This window comes from Furipterus horrens, unplaced genomic scaffold (genome assembly GCF_987537825.1).
Source record: "Furipterus horrens unplaced genomic scaffold, mFurHor1.1.pri manual_scaffold_4, whole genome shotgun sequence".
Lineage (NCBI taxonomy): Eukaryota > Metazoa > Chordata > Mammalia > Chiroptera > Furipteridae > Furipterus > Furipterus horrens.
This window is the reverse complement of record NW_028327174.1, coordinates 37176295-37202898: the sequence shown is the minus strand read 5'-3', so window position 1 is coordinate 37202898 and position 26604 is coordinate 37176295. Positions and strand designations below refer to the sequence as shown.

The 26604-nt window shown below is 39.3% G+C and overlaps 2 protein-coding genes across 2 annotated transcripts in view; both read right to left on the bottom strand.

The window, feature by feature from the left end:
* Positions 1–1501: 1501 nt before the first annotated feature.
* Positions 1502–4203, bottom strand: REP15 (RAB15 effector protein). Its single transcript, XM_090272960.1, has one exon. It carries the CDS (start codon positions 4075–4077, stop codon positions 3364–3366), a length of 714 nt encoding a protein of 237 aa, XP_090129086.1. The 5' UTR covers positions 4078–4203; the 3' UTR covers positions 1502–3363.
* A 1440-nt stretch (positions 4204–5643) lies between these two features.
* The window catches only part of PPFIBP1 (PPFIB scaffold protein 1), a 180641-nt gene continuing 159680 nt past the window's right edge, over positions 5644–26604 (bottom strand). Inside the window, exons 15-31 of the mRNA XM_090272961.1 lie at positions 24480–24595; positions 23829–23888; positions 22565–22625; positions 22169–22198; positions 20193–20355; positions 19689–19721; positions 17457–17607; positions 17022–17150; positions 15401–15551; positions 14584–14695; positions 14366–14454; positions 11054–11176; positions 9970–10095; positions 9187–9375; positions 7737–7916; positions 6750–6815; positions 5644–6608 (exon numbers count right to left, since the gene is read on the bottom strand). Of these exons, the coding sequence (XP_090129087.1) occupies positions 6522–6608; positions 6750–6815; positions 7737–7916; positions 9187–9375; positions 9970–10095; positions 11054–11176; positions 14366–14454; positions 14584–14695; positions 15401–15551; positions 17022–17150; positions 17457–17607; positions 19689–19721; positions 20193–20355; positions 22169–22198; positions 22565–22625; positions 23829–23888; positions 24480–24595 (1866 nt within the window). The 3' untranslated portion in view covers positions 5644–6521. The remainder of the gene's footprint in view (positions 6609–6749; positions 6816–7736; positions 7917–9186; positions 9376–9969; positions 10096–11053; positions 11177–14365; positions 14455–14583; positions 14696–15400; positions 15552–17021; positions 17151–17456; positions 17608–19688; positions 19722–20192; positions 20356–22168; positions 22199–22564; positions 22626–23828; positions 23889–24479; positions 24596–26604) is intronic.

Sequence of the window (26604 nt, the reverse complement as noted above, 5' to 3'; positions counted from 1 at the left end):
ATTTTAAATATTAAGGTATTTTTATAATTTTTTATTATACATAAAACCTACTTTAATCCAATGACTTTCTATCAGAGCTATTTAATCAAAAATAACTTTATAAAATGTAAGTGAACAAAGTATATCTATTCACAAACATGGTAAATAGACAATATGCAAATACCCAGATGTGTGGATGGACTTTGCAACCTAAATATCCATTAAAACAGTATTATATTATGGTATATAATAGAGTACTACTTAGATATATGAGTCTTAATCCTATTTGAATATTAGAATTACCTCAAGAGATACTAAAATATTTGTTTAGGGCCCCTCCTTCTGAGATGCTAATCAATTGGTATAGGTGTGTTTATAATATTGGTGTTTTATTGTTTTTAAGTCCCCCAGGTAAATCTAATATGCACATAGGACTGAGAACTATTGATGTCAGCCTTAAAAAGAACCAAGTGGATAGAAATCTATCAGTGTAAAAGTTACCCACAACATATAGTAAAGTTTTTAATGTTAAAAGGCATTTATGGGTCACATGATTCCATTTGTATAAAACATTTTTAATATACAGTACAGGTTCTAGGAGGGAAAACAGCAACTAGAGGGAGTAGGTATGGGTGGTGTCAGAGAGACTCCTGAAGATTTAACTTTCCACATATCCGTACTTTTTCAAGTAAGAGAATACAGTATTTTTTAAATCAGCAAAAGCTTCACATTTTTATTTTAAATAAAAACATGCAGTGAGTCTTTGGTTTCTATCATCCAGCTATTATAATTTGTACTAGACTTCAAAATCTCTGTAAGCTTACAGTTTAGTATAGAAACTGTCACAAGCATCGTGGTCTTCTTTGAATTAGTTGCAGTCAGTCCAATTTTACAGGTAAAAAATCAGAATTTAGCCACTAGACTTTTCTCTTAAGAAAACTGAGACTCAAACCCACGTCTGATTTGAAGTTGAGTACTCTTTACTACACTAACTTCTTGATAGATTGCCCTGGCTGGTTTAGCTCAGTGGATTGAGCGTCGGCCTGCAAGCTAAGTGTCGCTGGTTCGATCTTCCAGTCAGGGCACATCAGAGAAGGAAAACTCTGACTCCAAAAAACCTCCGCTGCCTTGCGGCATACCTCTTCAGGGGAAAGGCTAAGGGAGTAAACCCCGACAGAAAATCCGGAGCCGGAGTCCCTAAGGCGGTTTGACGTTGTAGTCAACACCGGCAACTCCTGCGGCGCACCTGAACCCAAGCTGTATTGACTCCGTCTTTCCCTTGGATCCTTCAGCTGCGAAGAGAGGGGGGGTCTGCTGCACGGGCAACAGCAGACCCTCCATATTACCCTGCCCAGGCTCTGTAGCTTCAGCGTCATCGCAAGATGTCGATTCAACACGGGAGGAGACAGATACTACCATGTCACTCCCGAGTCGGACTGCACAGCCATTCTCGGCGGTGCAGATAGACTCTTGGGAAGCTACACCATCGTCTCTCGAGACTGACGGACGGCTGCCGACTCTACACAGCGTTGCTGCAGACAGGGGTCACTATATGCCAAGGAAACATTAATTGGGTATTATTACCTTCCAGGAACAAAGTAGGAACAACTGTTTAACAACTTCAAAAGATGTCTCCTGGGCCTATTCATGTTCACTTACTGAAGGTAGAAAGCTTAAATGGTTTCCTTGATCTTTTGGTTTCCTGGAATGAAGGAACATCAAAGGCAAATTTAGTTCTGCCTTTGCATGTATTCTTAATAAAGAAGTCTGGAACTACAGCATTCTAATTGTGATATATTTCATACCCCTCATCCAATCATCAGCAAATGCTGTATGCTTCTACCTTCACCTGTCCCAGAATCTGACCTCTTTACCCCTCCTCCTCTACTGCTTCTGTCTGTCCACCAGGCCACCCTTTTCTCTCAACTGATTTCCTTTAATAGCTTCCTACCTGTCCTCCTGGTCTCTGCTCCCACTCTTTCCTCCCCAGAGTCTAGTCTCCAAACAGCAATCAAGTGAGGTTTCTAAAGGGTCAGGCAGATCAAGGCATTTGCCTCCCCAATATCGCCCAGAATAAAATCCAGAGGCCTTACAAGTACGATCTGCTTGATCTGTTTGCTGGCTGCTTCTCTACCCTTGCCTCCTATCACTCTTCTTCCCCTGGCTCCCTCTGCTCCCTCTGCACCAGCCTCCTCTGCTATGGCTCACACATATCACAAAACACTCCCTTTTCTGGCCTTTTGCATCTGCGGTTCCCTATGCCTAGAACACTTTTCCAGATATCTGCACTGATGCTCTCTTGATTCAATCCAGATTTCTAGTTAATCATCTCCTTCTTACTGAGCCTTTCCTTAACTACCCATAAAAAATAGCACCTCTCTCACTCTATCCCTACTCATGCTTTATTTTTCTTTACAGCACCCATTATATTTCTTAAGTATGCACTTCAAATATATTTACATATACTTATTTTCTGTCTTCCACCATGAAGAGAGAAACAAGTCCCTCCATAAGAGGGACATGGTTCTTTTTCCTGCTGGATTGACAGGGCATAGAACAGAGCCTAACATGTAATAGGCATTTATTAATCATGTGAATGAATCTGTCTTCCATTTATACTTCTAAGCACTTTCTGCTTCTTCCTTCTTGGAGAATAGGGGGAAAATTGTTTTTCCTTCCCTACACTACCATTCTAACCCCAGGATTTTAAGCAAGGGTAGCTTTTATGTATGAATACACTATCCTTACTGCAAAGGCTACACAAATGTTAAGCATTACCACAAGTGATTGTTATGTGGGTTACTGTGTTTAAATCACAGGTAAAGCTAACGCTCAAGCAGATCCCAAAGTGAATCCCACCAGGGGTCTCTGCACAGAGAAAGCAGTTTGGGGGTGACGTGAGAGTAAGGGCAGCAGTCACAAAGCAGTGCCAGGTTTTGCTTAACAGTCCTGAATTGAAACTGACTCTGTAAATGTAATTAAACCCACTCTATAGTCTCACAGGTCACTTCACCCTACCCGTCTCCCACCCGCAGCAGTAAAAACACACTACACTTTCAAGAGCTAGACTCATTGTTTCAAAGACTTTTCTTTTTTTGCAAATCAAACTTTAAGGGTGACCTTATTTAATCTTCTTGCCCCATTTTTATTATTGAGTAAATAAATGAAAGCTTAAATTGTCAGTTTTCCGTACAATATGGGAAAAGTTTTCCTCTCTCCATAATTATGACACTAATACGTTTTGACGCAATTGTCATGCCTTGCCAGGAGCAGAGGGAAGGTGGAATCCCATGCTGGGGTGATGGGAGTGGATAACCTTGCTTATTAGAATAAAATGTCTTTCTCTTTTCATCTTACAGGCCAATCTCACCACACAAAGCCAGTTCAGAGGATGCTAATGTAAACCTTGCCCACCTCTCTTAGCCCGTCTTTCTTATGCAGACAGTTTCCAAGCAGCTCTCTGATGGAGACACAATCTTCAGTTTCCAGGACGAATTGTACCACAGCCTTCCCACCTGGCAGATGGCCCCTCACTGTGCCCCTTTTGACACTGTCCAGGACTACTCCTCTGATGTCCTGAGGCTTTCCCGGCACACCGAAGATGATAAACAGGCCCAGACAATCCTCTCCTATCAAGTTGCAGAATTCGTCCAGCTTATCAAACCTGCTCTTCCTGGAAGACTCCTCTGCCCTGGGTTCTAAGTTGGAGAACTCACAAGGCTTAGATTCCACAGGAGGAAGAGAAGACATCTGCAGAGTCTGCACTGCCAGCTGAAGCCTTATTTGCTTATCTGACCCCCAAAAGGTCCAAATCCAGTCCGCCCCGAACAGGAGGGCTTGGTGCTTGGTCATCCTGGTGGTGGTGAGCCACCCACCAACTCCCTTTTCTTGGCAGAAAGTGACGAAGTGGATTAAGAAGATCTCATTCAGAGTGTTTGGAGCTGGGCATAGATTGCTCAGAGGGTCTTCAAAGCCAAGATACTCCTTTAGCTTCTCAGCTGCATGCACTATAGCTCCACTGACCACCTCACAGAGAACCTCGCTGAGAACCTCACTGCCGTCCTTCAGGGCCAACTGCTGCGATGGTTTTTGCCCCATTTTCTCCGCACCCAATCAACACTGCTTCCAAATGTCAAACATGTGGAACTTTGCTCAGAAAGACTTCTTTTTCAGAGTAGAAGTCTTGCAGTGAAGTCACATCTGTTGATTTGTCTCAGTTTTCTAACTCTGCAGCTCACTTGGTGCAGCTAAGCATATATACCTGCAGCTAAACAAAGAGGTCTCCCTGTTTGCCAACGGGGTGTGTTGTGTTCATACAGATTCCTGCTGGTTTATTAGGTTACAGATATTAACTTTCACAAAAAAACATCTGTTCTCCTCTAGTTATATTCATTCTGCTTTTAATATTTGGTTATCTTTTCCAAGATACGTTTCATCTTTTCACATTTTAGTTAAATTAAAAATAGCCTTTAATTCTTTAAAGAATGACACACTTTCTACAATTCTTCAAATTTGCAGGCAAGTCACTTCTTTCTCCTTGTCCAAGATCCCCTCTGCCACGATTGTTCATCCCCCAGCTCAGCTGCCTGCACTTCCTTTCATAAAAAAAGGTTCTCAAACAAAGGTCTCGTATCTCTACCTGTTGATACATGCTGTAAACCCCACTCAAAAACTTTATGGGGGTTTGGAATTGTAAAGAGTTTACTGTTGTCTATATCAGAAACAAAGCCTTGTGGTTATGCCGAACAAAGGAAAATAAAGTAACAGACAGTAAAAATAAGAGGCAATTATCAGCTGACTTTATTTCTTTTCATATGGTGATACCAGCAGTGTATAACATTTTGTAGATAAAATATATATCATCAAAAAGGTTTTAACCTCATCACATATTGTCAGTTACACTACAATGTCCTGAATAAAGACTAGTTGGCATCTGTAACAGTCTCCTGGTGTTTTCAATCAGGTTTGAATAATAAATTGTTTCTCAAATGGTGACATATATCCTCATTAAAATAAACACAAGTATGTTAATAGTCCAATACATTTATCAAATAATGAATGATAGGGAGCAAAAGATTACTGTTAACATCAAATCATTTCAGTTATGAATAAATAGTAATGTAGTATTATAGGTTCTGTGACGAAAAGCTTGGTAAGTTGCTGACAACTTGAATGAGCCTATCACTGGTGTTCAAATATAGTTAAATGTCCACTGGTATGTAATGAATTGCCCACCCCTGTGCCAATTTGTGAAAATTTGTCTTAACCACTGTTGACTATCATGAGTATTGATTTAGTACTGAATAAACAAGAGAATATTATTCCTAATACCCCTAAGAAGAAGAATAAATGCAGTAACAGTTTTTGCTGCAGCTTCCTATTTTCTTTATAAAGAGTATGTGGGCCCTGTGCTACAGAAAAACAGGAACCACATTTTATCACCACAGTAGAGCCATTATAAAACTAATTTTCCAGCCTCAGAGTTAGTGAACTCTGTTTGAGACAAAATATTCAGATAAATACTCAGCTTTTATAAAAGATTCCATTCATTGATAGCCTGAGAAAAGTACAATTAATAACATTAGTCAGACTGTTGCTATTTTGATGTAATGATATATTTAGCAAAGAGTAAAATAAGAATCTTAATACTGTAAACGTTTTTGTTTTGGTTTCTTCAGAAATTACTTCTACAAAATTTGGGGGAGCTTCTGAATGCATTCAAGTTAATAGAATTTAAATGTCTTTTGAGTTCTTCCTTATGAGTTACAAGAATCCAAGATTAAGGTTGAAATTCTTAAAAAAGTAACCAACCACTTTGTGATATGTCATCAAAGAAGAGTTATTTCATATATACTGATCTAGTCCAAATGAGCAACATCATTAAAATTTGGTTGTGAACAAAGATCATCCTGACCTGTCCAAGAACCACCTGGTATTTGAAAATTTTGAACAATGTATTTTTTTCAACGTGATCTTTTTTACCATCTTCCTTATGTACGTCATAAAATAAAAGTTCTATGTACTAAATATATACATACATTTAGACAAATATATAAAAATAGGACACTGAGAGGCAGGTGAAGGTGTGGCTGATGGTCACTGGGCACACGGAGCGCTTAGAGAAATCCCACATGGTGACTTTGCCAGCCTGCCAAGCTCCGCTTCGATGGCTCCCGTGCCGTCACACTGACGTGGCAGGATTGGCCACCTTTGGGTTACTGCTTTCTCAAATCCTCCACACTGTGACTGTGACGGGAAACACTATGGTAAAGTACTCATTAAATGCAATACTTTAAATATAATATATCACAGATTTTTACATTAAATAGAGGAAAAACAATTACACTCTCATTCACCAGTGTCTCACTTTCTGTGGCAGCTTTAAATTAGGCACATATGTCCTGCTTCCCATTCCCACTTCTAAATGCGCAGAAGTTGAGTTACTAAACAATATACGATCTGCTGCTTCTTGGATATACTGTGTTTGAGAAATAAAAGTGGAAAGAGACCAAGGGCTCCTGATGCTAATCCAGGTGCTATGGTCACACGTTTGAGTCTTCATCAGTAATGCTGGCACTGGGGGACCGAGCAGCGAAATCTTTAAACATGTCATCTTCCTTTAACATGTGCTGGAAAACAAGGAGACGGGAGTCACACACACAGCGAGCCAAAAGTTCAGAACTACACATTCTCCACTACATCGGCAGGTCCTTTGGTTATTTTCAAACATATATTTAGAATAAGGTTTTAAATTTGTTTCACAAACTTACTGTTAGGTTGTTGATGCCTTCAGAGAATGCACCTATCTGCCTCACTGTCCCTTCTGAATCTTCCATCTGCAAAGAGCACACCATCACGTGACAAACGCATTAGCACAATATCACAGCAAGTGTGGCAAAATGAACAGAAGTCTAAGAAGAAATAATGCAAGTTGTACTGAACGGGAGAGGAGCAATAGAACACTCCTGATAATGAGCTCCTTGCACTACTGTAATTAGATGTCAAAATTTAGAAGAAACACTTTACTGGCACATCTAGACTAAATGCTCTGATATTAACAATGACACCGAAGGATTATTGATTAAAGGGTAATATTTGGTCCCATGGCTTCATACTGAAAAGGCGAAGTAGTAAGAGCTTGTTTTAATGCTCAGATTTCCTCAACATGTTAAGTGCCAAGCCTGTTTTGTCCTCCTCTCTGCTTAGCCCGCGATATCCGATTTCACCGATATGCCGGAGGCCGGAGATCTGTGTAAGGTTGCGATAAGACTGCATGTATATCTTCGTATATATTTCTTGTATGTATTTATCGTAATCTGTACTCTGTACTCTTTAAGAAATGCTTTCTAAATACTTTAGAAAAGTATACTGTCAGTAACCAGTGACTGATGCGGTCCAAACAGAAAGTATAGTGTCAGTCGCCGGTGACTGACATGGCGCTTAACATGTTAATGGAGAGTTGAAATCCCAGCTCTTCTATCTCTCTCTGCCTCAGGGTTCCTAGCTCTAAAATCAGGAGAAGAATACTCCATATGTTTTAGGATTATCATGAACATTAATATATGTTAACTATTTAGGATAGTGCCTGGGAAGTAGTAAGCAATCTGTAAGCGTTCACCTTTATTTTATCATTATCTTGATATTTTTAAGCATTTGAAGAAAACTTCCTAGCTTAGTATGTAACAGCACAAAAAGTTTCCATTTAGTGTCACAATGATGAAAGAACTTTTAAAATAGGTATGTAATGTTGTATTTACCTGCTCTAACCGGTCCAAATCATCTTCATCATACAGGTGCATGTCCAAGCCAGGTTTCAGTCCTTTCTTAGATGTGCTTCCTGATGCCTGCCCCAGTTCCATTGGACAAACATACTCTTCTCCATCTTCCTGTTTCTTCTTTCTCAGGTTCCCAAAATTGCTGAAGGTAAGTTTCTTTGGCTTTAAAAGAAAGAAAACGAAAACATCCAGGGATGTAATGAAATTCATGTAACAAAAAACATATAATTTAATAATTTAATTATTCATTTCATCATATAGAAAAAGGCAATTGAATGATTAAATCTGTATAACAGAAGCAAAGGCATCCTAGGCATGTGATTGATACATCCAAATACGATCAATGACTCCTGTTAAGAATCCCAGAAAATGATGCTTGTTCTCCTTATTCACACCAAGTACCTGGGTAATCACAGAGATAAAAGCAAAATAAACAAAAGGCCTTAGCTTTGCCTAAATGTGACTTAATGCCATGAGATTTCTCAGGGCTAACTCCGGTTTTGCTAGGTTTTCCATTCTCAGACTAGCAAAAGAAAATGACCCTGACTGTCTTTGCTTTCTGGCTGAGGCTCTGACTGTCTTGTAGGCCTGTTACGCTTCCATGACAGGCTGGTGACTGCTGAAAGAACCCTGCTCTTCTGGAGAAAAACCTTCCCGTGATACTCAGAAGAGAAACTCCGTCTCAGTCACTGGTAGTCACTGAGACTGTCAAGATGGTGATCGGGCTGATGCTGAGAATTTACAGAGGACAGAATCTCTCAGCGGTTTCGAAGCCAGCACATCTTTTAAGGGAGAAAAGGGGCTGAAGAGAAAGTGTCAAGAAGGTACAGGGGGGGTTAAAAAAAAAAAAGAACTTGATAGATATTTGTGAAGGCGCCAAGAATGCCTAAATCCACATTAAGCTGGTTGGGTTAACACTCAGAAGAGTTAACAGAGGAATGATTTAGAAGAACAAAAGTAGTGTGAACTGCGTATGATTGATGAATCCAGGCAAACTAGGAACAGCCATTCTCTGCTGGTCCACCTTTTCCTAACGTGCAGGGTTGGTCAATTTTATGCCAGACAAGCTGAGTCTGTCTGATGAGAAATGAAACTCTTATACTTGATTCATCCACAGCAAAAACAGGACAAATGTAATCAATATTCAGGCCCAAGTCATGGGCTCTCCGCCTTGGCAATGTTTCAATTATAAAAGCCAACATCATGTTCTTTATTATTGTTAACTCTAATAAAATAAATTATTTCAGCAAAAATGACCCCAGAAGGAAACCTTCAAAATTGTATTGATTACTTTTAAAGATGCATATACCTTCAACCCATCCACAAATCCCAGTAAATTCCAGAAAATGAGAGAGCCAGGTCACAGTCAGAACTGAATCCTTGCTATATTTGTGGCTTAATCCATTATTAAATGATACGGGCTTGAACCAACCTTCACTTTGGCAGTGGCTGTTAGAAGCACATAATCTGGTAACTCCATGGCATCACGCTTCTGGCGCTGGGCCTCAGCACCAATCAGAAGGTTGAAATGAGTGGCCAAATGTCTTCGCAACAGGGTCTTACTCTGTGGGATGTTCAATAACTGAGCCATTGTTTCAACGTTAAAACGAGGTTCTAGAACCTATAAGAAAAACAAAGACTGTTTAAGGTACCCTTATAACTTACATGTCTGCATTGTGATTTATAATTTACAAAACTCACTCACTAAGTTATCTTCAATGACCCTCTCGGTGAGATTCTCAGGGTGTGGACTTTAATCTTTAAGTTACATATCTTTCCTTATTTTGCCCAACCTAATGAGAGCCAGAGCTGGTCCTGACATCCAGGCATTACTAAGTCAGGGCTTCTACCTCTCTGAGGTAATCCATTTGGGATGTCTTTGGAAGTCAACTTTTTTGCAACATCTGTGTATAGAAACATGATCTGTATCTTTGCAGAGGCTTTAAAGCATGATCAAATGAGAGCCAGAAGCCAGATGTTACCCAACATAAAAGAGGACAATGAAAGACATGGGTTTAAATCTGATCTAGAGTTATATGATAGTAAAAACTAAGGGGAAAAAATACTCTGAAAGTAAAAATTCACTTGAACTAGTGCACGAGGGTTGGGCTAGACAACTTGAGGATTATAACAAGTAAACTGGTAACTTCCTACTCATTAAACTACAGGAAACAAAATTATAAGAAGTCAAGGTCAAGTTAAAACAGAGTTTTACCATGAGCCCACCGTGGACACCACTGCCTCTGAGATTGGGGGCATACTCTGCCAAGTCCACGGAGCGCAGCCACTCCATCACCCGGTGATTGGTCCACTGCTGCACCTCTGAGGGGGCGGTGCTATTCTGCAGGAACGAAGAGCCATGAAGAGCTTCCGTCATTGACTCTGGGATTCCAAATATGAAACCTGCATGTTCTCTCTAGATGTCTGCCCCACAGAACAGTTATTCAACACCCCACTAAATGTTTACAGAAAGGGTAAAGAAGCGTTCACTAACTTGAATTCTCTTTGAAAAGAATGACATAGTTTCAAGCTTTTTTTTTTTTTACACACTGTTAGAGCAGTGCTTTAGGAAAGGAAGTTTTTATAGTGATATTTAACTCTCTGGCTTGAGGAGGCAGGAAAATAAAATATACTCAAGAGAAGGAGGAAGGGCGCCTTGGCCATTGTGGCTCAGTCAGCTGGAGCATCAGCCCGTAAAACTGAAAGGTCATAGGTTCCATTCCCACTCAGGGCACATGTCTGGGTTGCGGGTTGGTCCCAGCTGGGTCACGTGCAACCAATCGATGTTCTGTCTAACATTGATGTTTCTCTCCCTTTTTTTCTCCCTCCCTTTCCCTCTCTCTTTAAGGTCAATGAGCATGAGGAGAAAGAAAAGAAAAGAAAGAGAGAAAGAGAGAAAGAGAGAAAGAAAGGAAGGAAGGAAGGAAGGAAGGAAGGAAGGAAGGAAGGAAGGAAGGAAGGAAGGAAGGAGGAAGGAAGGAAGGAAGGAAGGAAGGAAGGAAGGAAGGAAGGAAGGAAGAAAAAGAAAGAGAAAAAGAAAGAGAGAAAGAAAGAGGAAGAGGAAGAGAAACTAAAACACAAGCCTTGCCTACCATTACACAGTTCAACTCATCATGGGAGGAATGGAAGGAATATAGGAAAACAAAGCTTAAGAAGTAAATGAGGCTGGATTTGAGGCTCTGACGAAACCAGAAGCCCTCCCTGCAGATTCCAAGAAGAAATGGGTCTTAGTTTTGCACACACTGACAGTCCCATGCATGGAAAGCACACACTGTGTAACCTTCAGCTTCAGGTGCTACCTCGTCAGATGGCCGCCTTCGTAGACAATTTGGTTCAAAGTTATTGATCCTCAGGACCTGGATAGCCCTTTTGATACTGAGATGATGCAGCACACTCACAACTTTCAAAGACAGTAAGTCATCCTGCAGAAAAGAACAAAAAGCAGAGCTCATCCTCAGGGAAATCTCAGAAAGCGCACAGAAAAGTAGCAGAACCCCTCTAAGGGCTTATCATTTTGTCCAAAGCCTTTATTTAATAGCAGGATGCCTTTCCTTATTCCAATAAAAATCTTCTCCAGGACCCCCATATATAAGAAAAGTAAAATTCATGCAGTTCCAACTGAGCTGACTTCCATCTATTTCTCTCTCTTCCAGACATTCTGGAATGGGATTGTAGGACCCCCTGGCTCTGAAAAAAATGTTTGTAGTGACTCACCAGTCACTACAAAAGGTGACCTGCTTTGCTAAAGCAGGTAGCTAACAGCAAGTGATGGTCACTGGTGAGTGAGGCTTGCTTTCCTGAGCTAAGGAACACATCACAGTTTTGAAAAAAACCAGAAGAGTGGGCACATTTTATTGTCCCCCCAACCTCAAGAAATCTCTAGTTCTAGATTTTTAAGCTTTAGCTAGCAGACATTGTGGACATTTTTTGAAACTCTATGTCAACCAAAGCAAAGGTCTTGTTGAGAGTTAAGTTATAAGTATCAACACATATCACCAATCAATTCCTTCAAGGAAAAGCTTTCACCAAGTCTGTGGTTATTGGTCACATTTCAAACATACCATACACACCCAGACAAATTATTTTAGAAGGTGATTTGGGGGCAGTGTCAAGATAAGCACTAGTCTCCTTCTAAACACACCCAGAAAATAAACAAGGCCAACCTCAATTTTAGGCACACCTTACCGATAACACATCTCTTGTGAAGAAAAACAATTATTGTAAAAATACTTTTCAAATATTAGCCTATCGATTTAAATCCTTAAAGGCTACTAACCGAGCAAAAATTCTTTCCTAAGTTTTTTTCTGGGTTAATTTCGTAAAGATAGTGCCTTATAAATTAGAAAGGACATTTAACATATTTTAACCTAAAACTGAGGCAGCCATTTAACACATTTCCATGTTGGCTATTTTCAATTTAAGTCTATCAGGTTTTCTAAAAAAAGCAAAATGTTTATAATGTAAATAAAATGTTAATTATTTTTGCTTAAGGGATTTTAAAAGTAGGGGCCATTTCCTTTTTTAACCAAAACAGTTTTTTGATTTTTAAAAATCTTTTATTTTTAAGTAATTTTAGATTTACACAACAGTCGCCAATAATAGTACAGTTTTCCATGTACCCTTCACCCAGCTTCCCCTAACATTACTATGTCGGCAGCCGTCCGTCTCGAGAGACGATGGTGTAGCTTCTTAAGAGTCTATCTGCACCGCCGAGAATGGCTGTGCAGTCCGACTCGGGAGTGACACGGTATCTGTCTCCTCCCGTGCTGAATCGACATTTTGTGATGACGCTGGAGTGTCCTCTCCAGTGAAGCTGAAGCTACAGAGCCTGGGCAGGGTGATATGGAGGGCCAGCTGTTGCCCATGCAGCAGACCCCCCCTCTCTTCGCAGCTGAAGGGTCCAAGGGAAAGACAGAGTCAATACAGCTTGGCTTCAGGTGCGCCGCAGGAGTTGCCGGTGTTGACTACAACGTCAAACCGCCTTAGGGACTCCGGCTCCGGATTTTCTGTTGGGGTTTACTCCCTTAGCCTTTCCCCTGAAGAGGTATGCCGCAAGGCAGCGGAGGTTTTTTGGAGTCAGAGTTTTCCTTCTCTGAACATTACTATGTAACTATGATATATTCATTAAAACCAAGAGATTAATGTAGATAATAAAATTAACTAAACTACAGACTTTATTCAGATTTCAACAGTTCTTTTATGAAGGTCCTTCCTCTGTTCCAGGATCCAATCCAGAATACCACATTAAAACAGATTTTTTTATGACTTATAACTTCTGGAATCAAATTTTCATAAGTAATTTATTCTTTTATAACCATGAGAGTTATGCACATACCTTTTCTAATGAGCCTGAATTTGCTCACATTCCCGGGAGAATATACTTAAAGCTCAATATGCAAGCAAATATTTACTGAACTTGCTTCAGGCAGAGCTATGACTAGTAAGAGCAGGTATCTGGAAATAGTCGGGGTTCAAATGCTACATGATCTTCTGCTACTCTGTGGAAGCTTGGTCAAGTTACCCAATTTCTTGATTCCTTCATTTCCTCATCTAAAAACTGATAATAAGAGTGCTCACTCAAGGATTGCGGAGACTTGAGTATTAATACGAGTCAAGCACCTGGCATACAATAAACATGCAACACACCACCTGTTAGTGTTACATGATGTGCCAACCAAGGTACAGACTTTGGTTCAACAACAGAGAAGAACACAAATCCCATGAGCTGATCTTCAAAGTTTCTTAATATTGAAAAATTCCTATTTAAATTAGCTGTTTGAAACTTTCAGCTTATTTAAAGGAGATACTTATGGTAGTTGAATCCATAGCGAAGCTCACAAAGAAACCATTTAAATAACTGAATTAATTTAAATAATTATACTAATTAAATTAATTTCATTAAATCATTAAAGCCATTTAAATAATAGTACCATGGAATCTTAGAACACAGTTTCCTGGAATCCATCTCTCCCCTCTGTTGTAAAGTAGGGGAAATTCCTTCTACCCATGGGACGGAAGGCTAGACATATGAAACTATACATCAGGAAGGAATCAGAGTGAAAGTCTACCTCTCCCTCCTTCTTTACCCCAGTGCCTCCTGTCCAAGCAGAACTGGACAGAAGTGGGAAGGGTGAGAGAGTTCCAGGTAGCAGTTCTCAAAAATGGAAAGGAAGGGAGAAGACAAGTCCCTATGGATTTCAGGTTACAAGGGTAGCCTTTTCTGAGAGGGCACTGCATAAAGGAGTATGTGATTTGGAAAACTGCCAGGGATTCAAAACGCTACACTTACTTTTTAAACATCTTTATAAAATAGCATTCACATACCATAAAAATTCACCCATTCGAAGTATACAATTCAATGTCTACAATGTTGAATATACATAAAATCAACTTTCTGGATAGTTTAATTTAAATTAGGTTTCACATTTCCTAAGGCTGTTGCAACCACCAAATCCTATGACTTCATCCTAACAGGAAATATGCCTGCCCCTCTCCTCCCATTAAAGCAACACATTCAATCTCTGGAGGAATCATGGTGAAAACACTGTATTTTGCTCCCTCTGTTCCTGTAGTTTTCTGAGAAAAACCCCAGGAGTGAGTGAATCACTTACAATGGTCATGTAATGGAGCATTCGACCATCTACCCGTCCTTCATCAAACTGGGTCTTGTACTGGGGGAGACCGATGTCATCCAACCATCCTAAAGGAGAGAAATCTGTGTCGTTAACATGCCACAGAAAACCTGTGCACGTGATTAAAAAAAAAAAAGTCAGCATTATTTATTTACTTACTTACTTGTGTACAAACTTAAGAATTTAAAACCTCTTACTAGTGACCCAGTTGAAATCCAGCTTTCCGTGATTGGTTTCTTCTTCAGATCCCAGAGCTTGCAATGCCAGCTGGAGTTTCTTTCGATGAAGTGAATGCTTGATTCCAAGTTCCTGAAATAATAAACAGAAACACTGGCTTTACAATTCTGTCAACATGGGCTGGATGCCACTGGCAAAGGATGCAAATTCCTCCAAAATGATCCCGGCATCAAACAGCCAACAAGTACATTAAATCAGAATACTAACTCAGGCTAGTAAAAAGTTGCTGAACAAAAGGCCCTACAAAGCCAAAATCACTGCAGTTAGTTTAGGGGTGTGTGAGACATTTACTAGTAAGCTCCTTCTTTCGCAAGACTGGAGCTACAGGAAGCATAACAGAAATTTGACTTATTTTGTGTAAAATGTTAAAGAATTGGGAAGAAATGTTAAATAATGGAACACAAAATGTAGGGCTCTTTTTTATTTCCTTTTGCAAAGTGAAGTTGAATTGCATATATCACATTGGGGAGATGGACTAATGATAAAGCCACAAAATGATTTTGAGAAATATAAGCTTAAGATTTATTATTATGGCTATGCAATTATTTTTCATTAAAATGTCCAGAAGCTTAAGTGTTTCATAAGGAATCATTACAACCAGGTCCTTTTGTTTTTAGTCCACGAAATAAAATAAGCATGAAGCAGGAAACGCATACTTTTTCAAGAGCATTTACTGGCTCCCCCATTCGACTTTATGGCACAGAAAACAATCCCACATTCATATTCTCTATCTCTCTCTCAAAATTCATTATGTAAATAAAATAGAGAAGCCGTCACCTTCTCTAGATCTTGTTGAGAAGCCTGCAAAAGTGTCTGGCCAGAGGCAATCCAATGCTTGCCAGAATTCAGGTAGGACCCTAAGCCCTGTTCCGCAAGCCAGTTGCAAACCTGCTCCTTGGTCCATTTGGCAAATGGCATATCCAAGTCACTATAGGAAGAAAATGAAAAACTGCATGAAACACAGTTCAAAGCCAATCCCATGGCTTATCATCAAGGCTGAACAACTACATATTTATCAGATATGGGAATTTCCTGGTGATATACATTTGACCGTGAGAAGTTTAATTATCAGTACATATTTGGAAGAGGAAGTGGCACTGGAGTTGAAAGTGTCCTTGTTAGACCACAGTCTTCATTTCAAATGAAACCACAACAAATTCAATGTGCTTTAGCAAAAACATCTTCTACAAAAGACTGAGTTGAACCAACAAGTCTAGTCATTGTACAAGTTTCAACCAATACTGTCTGAAGACTGAACTCCCAAACAGAAAACACTAGGTCAGATGAAAAGAAACTCAAGTCAAACTTGAACTAACTTCAGCAGAATAATGGTTCCTTTCCAAATGATAATCAATGAGAAGAGGGCAGTGTGCCATGACTGAATAAAGAAAGTATAATCAAAGCAAATGTCTGTGTTCTTTTACTTTGACACACCAATAGTATTCTTGCTTTTTAAAAAAATGTGGTAATAAAGAAGACTTTTTTTTTTTATCAGCACAAAGAGGTCCTCTGCTGTGTACAAAGGAAACATATGGCAAATGAGACTGCTCAGTATTTGAAGAAGGCTAAAGAGAGCTAACTCGTTGATGAAACTCAGTCTTCCACCTGAGTGGGAGGGACCATGTTTTAAAAGCTTTCTAGCCCATGATGACTCTTAAGAGATTTAGTATCAATGATTTCTGCTATATGTTTGCCAACCCCACATTTTTTATGCTCAGTAGTTCCAATCCAGCCCTGAACTGTGAAAAGGCTGTAGGAAAAGTTCTTAGTGTCATAAGAAATAAAACATTACATAGTCCCACTAAATTTAATATTTTTGATAGAATGGATGTCTATATAAGTGCTTTCAGACTCCATTAGTCACTAATATTTATGGAACAGTTATTATTTGTGAGATCCTTAGCACACATAAACAACCACTTTTGGGGGGTAAGTACTAATAAGTAGTATGAGAAACAGAGGCACAGAGCATAAAAGGAGTAGCTCAAGGTCTTCCAGTTAATAGGAAGTGCTAAGGCCAGAAATCAGATCCACGCAGCCTGCCTCTAGGACCTGGTCTGGAACACTATTTTGATCCCATCTTTGCAAGGCTATGCTTTAGAGTATATATAATTACTTCCTTTGAAAATTTAAGTCCATTAGTCATTCTAGCACAAATGTTGTGGACACTTTGGCTGTGGCGCCTCACCTAGCTCACACAGCCTACATCTTCTGTACAAGTGTTCACCAGCCACTGTCAAATTACACTGCTCTGAAGATGGTGGACTCTTCCACTAGGCATGGCAGCAAACGATGGATTCGATTGTGTAACCCAGGGAGAATCCTAACACTGTGGTTGCTCACGAGGCCCCGATGCTTGGGTAGAATTGCAAAAGTCAATTAGTTTGGCTGTTCTTACCTATTAGATTGTCCCAAATCTCGAGACCAGCCCAGTCGGGGCCCAGCAGTTGCCCGTGTCCCTCCTCTTTTGAATTCAGTTTCAGACATGTCATCTGGGTTGAATGTAGTTGACTGACTTCTCCTAAGCCTAAAGAGAAGACACATCACACATCATCCTGTATTAGACCTGAAGAGGCCTTAGACTTTAAAGTTAACTAGAATATTTTTAACCAGTGCATACATTTGAGCTACTCTTTGTATGTCATTAAAATTGACATTTGAATTTGAACTTTGAGACCCAGAGTTCATGAATCCAAAATTACAATCCTCCTTCCAGTAGAGGAACACAAAAGCTTTACAACTTCATATTCATTTCAGCCAATTTTCCATTTATTCCTACACCCGAACAACATGTAAGACAAAGCCCATTCCATTTGTTCACTCTGTCACTTACTTTCCAAAAAGTTTCATGATGCCTCTGGATTTCTTTTTGGAATCTGGAGATGATGGAGACATCTGGAAAGGACTGCCTCCCTGTGAATCTTTTGGCTGAGGAGACACACCAGCCAGGTCTAGGTGCTCAGCTGTTTCCCTTTCTGTTTCAGCTATTCCAAGAAGAGAATACAAACTCAATGAATTTTAATATATGAAATGAACATGACTAGATGATAACCTTCTGGGCTTTAACAACTGGTAAGAATTCTTCTGTTGGTCTATAAACCAATGATTTACAAAGAACATCCTGCAAATATTAAAAATGGAACACAAATGTATGTTCTGTTCTACTCTATAGTCCATTGTGTCAATTAACTTAAAAATTACAACCCCTTTGAGATTCTAAGGTGTGATAGGATTGCTGTATTCTTCTCTTGGGTGATTTAATTCATAACAAAATTATTCTCAATCTTGCTATACCATTTGGAACTGCTGACTATCTCCTATATCCTTCAAACTCATCATCTCCTTTATCTTTTTGTTGTGACATTCTCCTAGATGTGTTATCTGATAGTTCCGTCTTTGCTATAACACCCTGCCTGTTCTCTCTTCCTCCTCCACTCCAAGATTTTTTTCTAAATCCTCAGCAGGATCTCTTGACAAGCTCACCACTGAATGATGGCATCACTCATTGATGAGCAATTGGCATCAAAATCTCTGGACCTCATCTTTCTCTCCAGCCTCAGTATCTGAATACTCTATATATTCCCAATTCGGCATGCCAGGGACATCTTAGCCTCAGCAAATTTTCCATCCAACTTTCCTGAGTCTTCTCTTAATTTCGTTATTCAATATTTCATTGCACTCCAGTTCAAATCCTTTGTCATTATCTTTTCATTCTCTCCTTAGCTTTGGCATTTATTTCAGATCAGTTACCAATTTCTGGCAATTCTTTCTTCAAGAAATTTATTTCTGTTTATAACCTTTTATATCCTAGGCATTGAGAAAAGAATGAACTGAATATGAATAAATTTTTCTCCTGATATAAAATTAGTGCCTGTTGGTTTTGCCTTACAAAAATAACATCCAACTTTGCTACTCCCAGATCTCTGAGCACGAACTATTTCAGTTTGTTCAGCTATTCTTTAATGGGTGATCTGTTCTAGCAAACACAAGGGCTACTCTTTCTTTAATGTGAGATTTTACACCTTTATAGAGGAAAGTAAAAGTTGTACAAAAATCACAGGAGCAGTGTCTTAGAAAGACATAAAGGTTGCAGAGGCTGACTTTTCTACGAAGCGGAGCTGTGGTTATAGGTTACAGTAAGCAGCATTTGCCTCTTAGCATTGACAATACCTTTCTTCTGAGAAAGGTAACAAAACATTTGAAAATAGTTGTCTGACTGAATCAGTTTAGCTTACTCATCCAGTGTTGTCTAGACATTTAGGGCTATAAAGACAGAAGAGGCACCTTTGATGATCCACATGAATTGATATGCAGATACCTGCACAAGGTAAGAGACCTACTGGGAAAAGCCAAAGGAGCCCTTCCTTTCAAACCCGACAGCCAGGATGGGTGCTGGTGTCCCTGAAGGCTGCCCTCGTTTTAAAAGCATCTCATTTTTATTTTTAGGATGTTTTTCCTTCTGTACCTTGCCTTTTAAAGAGGAAAACTGAGCTTCCCTCTCCTAAAATCACTTCGGGGGCAACTCTTCAAATAACACATAAAGTTACCTGTGACATGACTAAATGTCACTTCTATCTTCAAAGCAATAAATTAGGAGAACGTACCCCCAAGAGAAGTAAGTCTAGAAAACCATTTTCAATGTCTTCCACAGGCCTCTCTCGTTGGCTAAACCGTTTCTTTTTGGAGGCTGAGGAAAATGGAAACATGAAGGAACTGCAAGGGCCTGGGAGTTAGTGTGAGCGAACGGTGCTTCGGGGGTGAAAGCCAGACTTCACAATGCCAGGAGATGCCCTCCCTGCACTCCGAGCACCACTGTGCGCTTCCGGATCCCCCGGAGCTGCCCGCAGGGTGGCATTAGCATTGCTCAACACAGCACCTCTGCTTGGAAGCAAAGGTTCTACAGAGAGTCCTTTTTAGCAGAAGGTGGGAAGGACACTCTGGAGCAGAGAACTAACGTTTCTTGACTGCTGCCAGCTGGCTTTCTAGAGATCACAGACGCCAAGAGCAGGGATTAGCTCGGTTGGGAAAGCAGCGCTGGCCAGGGCTGACATGCAGGGTACGATACCTAAGGTGGGTGCACTGGCACTTCGTTTACGATCTTCAGGTATCCCAACAATGCACACAATCACACGCAGCCCCATGGAGAGAACACAGGGGAATGACAAAATGAAACACAGATCAGACTCCTTCTCCCAAAACACACACAGTGGGAGGGAAGGCTTCTGGCGTTACACACAGACTCCATTAGCAGTGTCAACACGGGGTTAATTGGTCCACTTGAAAAACAGATGGGAAGCTATTTATAGTGACATCAGCGAGAATCATGGTTTTAGGTCTTTCTTCTGTTCACACCCCAGAACAGAATGCAGGGTGAGAGTCTACACAGAGCTACCATCATACCACTGAATCAAATCCACGGAAGCATTTTTTTTGCTAATTTTCTCCCTAAGTCATTCACCTTCATTTCTGAGAAAGAGAAATATATAAATAGATGACTAAGGGAAGGGAAGAGAGTGATCTCGTCCTTGTTCTGGTGGAATTAAGGCAAAGACATTTTGGCCACACGTACCCAAGTTTGGTGCACTTGCTGTCCTTTTGTTACTTTTTATTTTAAAAAATCCACGACCAAAGGAAGATCTGCCTTTTCGCGTGCCAAAAGGGTTGTCATCCGCGGAGGCACCATGTCCTGGAGGTTTGGGAGGGAGGCCCGCAAATCCTACTGGAGCCTTATCCTGAGAGAGGAGTAAACATGAATGAAACAGCACTAACGCACGTAATTACCAGTGCATGCCAGGCACGATACTAAATATGCTACACACATGATTTTATCTAAAAAAATAAACAAACTAATAAACTGATTATGAGTATCAAGCACCACATTAGAAGTTTAAGAAGTCAATTCTGAAAACTACTTAAGCAACCGCAGAAACAGGTTCATTGCTAACCTAAAATCCATGTATTTAAATATTAGGAACTTTAAATACTAGGATAGATACAGAAATTCTCAAGTATTATTTGACTCATTCCCCCCCAAAACAAGAAAAAAAACTAAAATAGCAACAGACTTCTTACTTTTCCAACAATGATGACATAGATTAGGCTACAATATAGTTCACATTCATTATAATGTAACCACATCAATATAAGTTCAACATAACATAATTATTCTACAAAGTAGGCATTAGTCCCAAGCTTCTATACAGGCACTATAAGAAGACTGTACTCCAATTATTTTAAATATTCTTCTCAAAGAATTAATAATAAGATAAAGGCATAATCAGCAACTGTTTAAAATATATTTTTGAAATGGGAATCTAGGATATATTCATATCTTGCTTGGGAGTTACCATGTTTGATCAACAATTTTCGATAACTGTGAGACATTCAGATACACTTAACTAAAACTAAACTCGTTCTAATTAAATTTTTCTTGGCTGATTCAGAAGCTACTTCAGATGCTACACGATTTCAAGGTCTTTATCAAGAACTTCAATTGTGATTAAATTATGCTTTTCAATGTTGCTTATGTTTTGAGCTTTCTTGTTATTTGAATCAGCAATTATAGTAACATGGTGTTTTACATTGTTTCAGTATTTCACAGCAATGCTTTTGTTTGGATGTTCTCATTTCTCTAACACCTCTTGTCCTCTGTTTCCTTTTTTTGCAGAGGTGGAGAGAAGGGCAAGGGGATATAGGCTTTTAAGGTACGTAGTTGGGTTCTTTTACTCTACATATCTACTGCTCATAGTAACTAAAAGTTTACAGATGCCACAATTTAGTGGCACTAATATCCGTGTCTTAACACTGATGTCAAAATCACTCAACTGTTGAATTGGCAAGGCAAAAAGAACAGAGGATGACTTTCATTACAGCTGTGTCCACTCTCTGTGCTTCGTCAGCTGTACCTGCATTACGACTCAAGGCACTGAGAGCCAACAGCCAAGAGATTGCAGCTGGAAGCGGCCTGCCTACCAGACAGTAACCTTTATGAGGTAAATGATTGAAAATCAGAAGAATGAAGAATCAGGAGCCTGTGTCAACGATGTCTTTAAAATAGCAAAGCGACTGCTGCGTAAATGGACAACGGTTGTATAAAATAAACTGCTGGGGATCTAAGAAGGGCTTTCTGTGAGGCCTAAGTCTGGCATTTTGTTTTTGTTTTGCCAATAACTTATGGGGGTGAAATTCATGTAACATAAAAAGTTATTCTAAAGTAAACAGTTCAGCGGTATTTGGTACATTCACATTGTTGTGCAAACAACCACCTCTATCTAGTTCCAAAATAACTCCATTATTTAAAAGTAAAATCCCGTACTTATTCAGCAGTTTCTCCCCGTTCCACTCTCCTCCATCCTCGGCAACCACCAAGCGATGTGCTGTCTCTATGAGTTTATCTATTCTGGATATTTCACATAAGTGGAATCACATAATATGTGTTCTTTTGTGTCTGGCTTCTTTTACTGGCATGTTTCTGAGAGTTTTGGTTTATTGGATGCATTAGAAACCTAAAACATTTTTACATTATAATCTGAACATAAAAATTACCTCTGATGGCTTCTGAATGGACTCCTTTTCCTGTTCAAAACAACAACAGTTAAGGTTGTGATAGGAATCCTTAATACGTTCAAAATTTGTCACATACAATTCCATTAATTAAAATAAATTTACATATATATATAAAAATCACAGCTACAAAAATCTCAGTTTCATTTATTTCCAACAATGTTTTATTATTCAAGTTTATTTTTGGTTTTATGTACTACTTTCAATCCTTCTTACCATGCCTCTCGATATTTATCCTTAACCATGGTATCTAATATTTTTCCATTAGAGAAACCACAAGCTCTTCTCAAGAGTTTCATTTGCAAAAGGAAAAAAAAGATGAAGATCTCTAAATATTTTCTTCTCAGGATAACAGACAGAAACAAACACAGAACCAACCCCATCTGATGACTCTTTCTTCAGACTGCCCAGGCTGCTAGACTTTTGCAGACTTGACGTCCTAAAAATAACAATAATGATAATTAGAATTAATAATAAGTGGCTCTGGTGCCACTGTTTTTAAGCAGAATCTATCTTGGAAAGAAACTAGAATTGTGTGTGGGTTGAATCCTGGTAATAAATGAAAATCTGGATTCAGGCAGTCACTTATGTGCTTAAGTAAATTATAACATTTAGTTCTTTTATAACCAGGGGTGGTTAGCTGTCCTGCCAATAACTCTAAATGTCCTGCACATGTTTGAGTAGCTGGAAAAACACTCAGGACCATCCTCGTGGTGTCAATATTTGAAAATTTAAACTGGGGTTTTCCATGGCTTACTGCTAGATCTTTCCCATATATACATTTATGTCGGGAACTTTTTAAGTACTCATGTGCTATTTATATATAACCTTTCTAATTAAAATAAAGGATGAAAATTTTACTTTTCAATTCATAAAGGTATCAATTTTCTGAGTCTGACAGAGCCCTTCGTTTTATAATTCTGATGAAAGATTAAGAAAGGAATCCCTGTTGCTGTCCATATAATTCATTTGCTATCCTAGGGAAGGCCAAGTGACACTGTAAACCTCGGAGATATTCTCTTTCACATAATTAGCATTCGGTTTTACAGAGCCGGTCTTACTCAAAATTGAAGGTAGGGATACGTGACCAGTTTAAAGAGAGAGAGAAAAAAGTAATAACCTTTGCTCTAAGAAAGAGAAAACTATAAATACACAAACGACCTTTTAAAAGGCATTTCTTGTGTATTTATGGGTGAACAGCCTGCTAGTCATGTCGATTACCAAATAAAATAAAAGATAACGGTGAAAAAAGATCTCATCATTGAGTACTGCTCGAGAAATAGATCTTCGTAATTTAATCCAGACTTTAACTTGGATAAAACCACTGCAGCCTTTCCAGCCATCACATCACTCTCTGTGATTCTCTTCTGCCAGATTCAAACTATAACAGCACAAACTTAAGATGTAAATTGGTGAAGAGGGAGTGCTATGATCTACAGAAACCTGACACAGGACAATGCTAAATGAGTAAGTATTTCTTGGTAACCTTATACCCTCCACCCCTGACTCAGTCATTTCAGCTGCACTCATTCACTCGGGCCTCAGTCATTCACTTTCAATACTGGTCACTGTTAATTTAACAGAAGCATCCTCTATCCCAAGTACCAATCACAGTTACCACCTTCAATAAGTTAAAACTTACGAAAGACTATCACTCAGTTGGGTTTCAACAGCAGCAGCACCAAGGACTCTCTTCCCATCACTAAAATTAAAAAAAAAAAAAAAAAGTATTTATGTACTTCATGAAGAAAAGACCATGTATATTCTAAGTGAAGAGAATTCTGAAAACAAACAATTGCGCAAAGAAAACTGTTTCTTTCTCCTTTTTTTGATATTCTATTTTATTCTGTCTAATTGTAAGATTAGGCATTTAATTTGGGAATATGTTCCTCCAAAATCCTGTTTGCCTGTGAGAAAACTATGGTATCCCTGTCCTGTCTCCTCCATAGCCATTGTCCAAAGAGCCTCAGGCACATGACTGTCTGCTCTTGTCTCTGCAACCCTGTGATGGCCACCCAACACCTAGGATATAAAATCTAGCTAGGTTCCAGAGAATCCTTCTCTAACCTGACCACCGCAACTCCTCAGCCTCATCTCCAATTACTTCTCGCTTCACACCTTTTATTTCAATGGTACAACCCTGATTATGGTTCACTGGCACGTGTCTTACTATTTCTTGCTTCTCTGGGTAAAAAACTGTGTCTGCAAATAACTACAGTGCCCTCGCTTTTGCATGATCTACTTTTCTGAACATTTATACAGTATTTCCAATGTTAGGACATCAATGACATACTTCTCTTCAAATGAAGTCTCTGGCTTAGGAGGCAATTTTGCTTTTTCAGGAGTTTCCAAGCCTTTAGATGTTGGTAATAATGAAGGGGTTGACACTTGCAAGATGCTGATGTGGAACTGTAACATAACAATAAAAAGTCAAAAATCAATCTATCAAATAAGACACAAGCCACGGAGTAACAAAAATTCAGGATAAAGAAATGTTAATGGTAGAAAACTTGCTGGAGAAAAGTAATTTTTGAACTTGGTTCTGAATAAGACACTGAATATTGTAAGATAATAAATACCATTAAGTTAATTAATACAACAGTAAAATCCTAACAACTTCAAGTCCTGGTTGAGATCCTGGCTCTGACAAAGTCTAAGGCAAGTCACTGAAACGGGCATTGGCTTTCTCCTCTGTGAAATGAGAATGAAGCCCTGGCCAGTGTAGCTCAGTTGGCTGGAGCATCATCCCATACACTGAAGGACCTTCTTGGGTTCAATTCCCCATCAGGGCACATGCATAGGTTGCGGGTTCTGTCTCTGGTTGGGGTGTGTACAAGAGGCAACCAATCAATGTTTCTCTCCCTCCCTTCCTCTTTTTTCTAAAATCAATAAACATGTCTTCAGGAGAGGATAAAATAAGTAATTAAAAATAAAATGAATGACAATGCTACACTACAGGATTGCAATGACTTATGACGAGATTTGGGTAAAAATGCTTTGTGAACAAAGCACTATTTTCACTTCTGTCTAAAATAGAATGTTGCTCAAACCAGTTAATTATTACTCTATGTGTGAACAAGCTGGCTCACTCGATTTACAGAACTGATGGCAAGTATAATTACAACAACCTATAATGTACTTTGTGGCTACACCACTTAAAACACTTTGATCAATCTTAACAGTACTACGGCAGCAACAAAACAACACATAACATCTTTCCAAACGAATGCCTTGTGTAGCCTAAGGATGGATGGGCTCTGTGAGAGAATTTGTACACCCTGGTATTCCGTCATGTCTGACAACCATAGAGCAGTTAGATTGTGGCCACATCATGAACAAATAAATGAAACATTAAAAAAAAAATTCCAGTAAAAAAATAAACAAAGTTTATCTCAGTGAGTTGACTCACTTCTACAAGTCAACCCGATCCATGACTCACTTCTGGAAGTCAGCCAGTCAGGTAGGGAGTCAAACCAGCACACACACTTCCAAATGCCACCCAGTCAACAACTGTCTCACCTTCATAAGCACACACCGCTGCTGTCCACCCACTCCTGCTCTGAAAGCCCACAGTCTTTGAGCTCCAAGCACCCTCAGAAACCCTATGTATGATTGGCTTGGAGAAAATATCCTTGGCCAACAAAGTTCATTTAACTTAAATATGCAATAAATTCAGCTTCGTGATTTTTGTTTCAGTTACTAAGGGACGGTCTCATCCTTTGACACCATAAAATGTTATAAATGTGAAGTCTGTTCAAGTAACCGGATTGGTCCCAAGATGGAGAGGCTCATGCTAAGCCCCCACATCAGCAAATCTGAACTCAGTTAAATTTCTGTGCTCAGCTCTCCCAGAAAAGGAAGGCTTAGGTCCACCTATCAGTACTTGCTTGCTCCTCCAAGTTCCCTAACGGGGTCCAAGACCTCCCTTTGTAAGGAAAGTAACCCTGCTTTAACTGATCAGCAAATGCCCACTATGACTTCCGTGTTCCTGGCCCCTTCTACACAAAGCCTTCCATTTTGTACAGCTAACTAGTTGTCCTTTCTGTCTCCTAGACTGGATGCTGCTGAATTCATGAATTGCTGAGTAAAACCAACAAAACTTTAAAATTTACTCAGTCGAATTTTGTTCTTTAACAAGTCATACTACCATAAAAATAGATTATTTATTTCACTATCATTTCTTTCTTCAGTATGAATCTTTATGACTTACCCATGACAACTAATTTAGCCATCATTCCTATTTCCTAAAGTTTTTATCTCCTTGGGTTCCTAATCATAGGGAGAAAAAAAAAGGCTCCACCAGCAGATTGATTTTTTCCATTTCCTTTCAAACTTGAGGGCTTCAAATCCAACCTCAAATCTCCCTCTTGGCTTTTCTTTTATTAAATGTGACTGAACACCCTCAATCCTCATTAAAT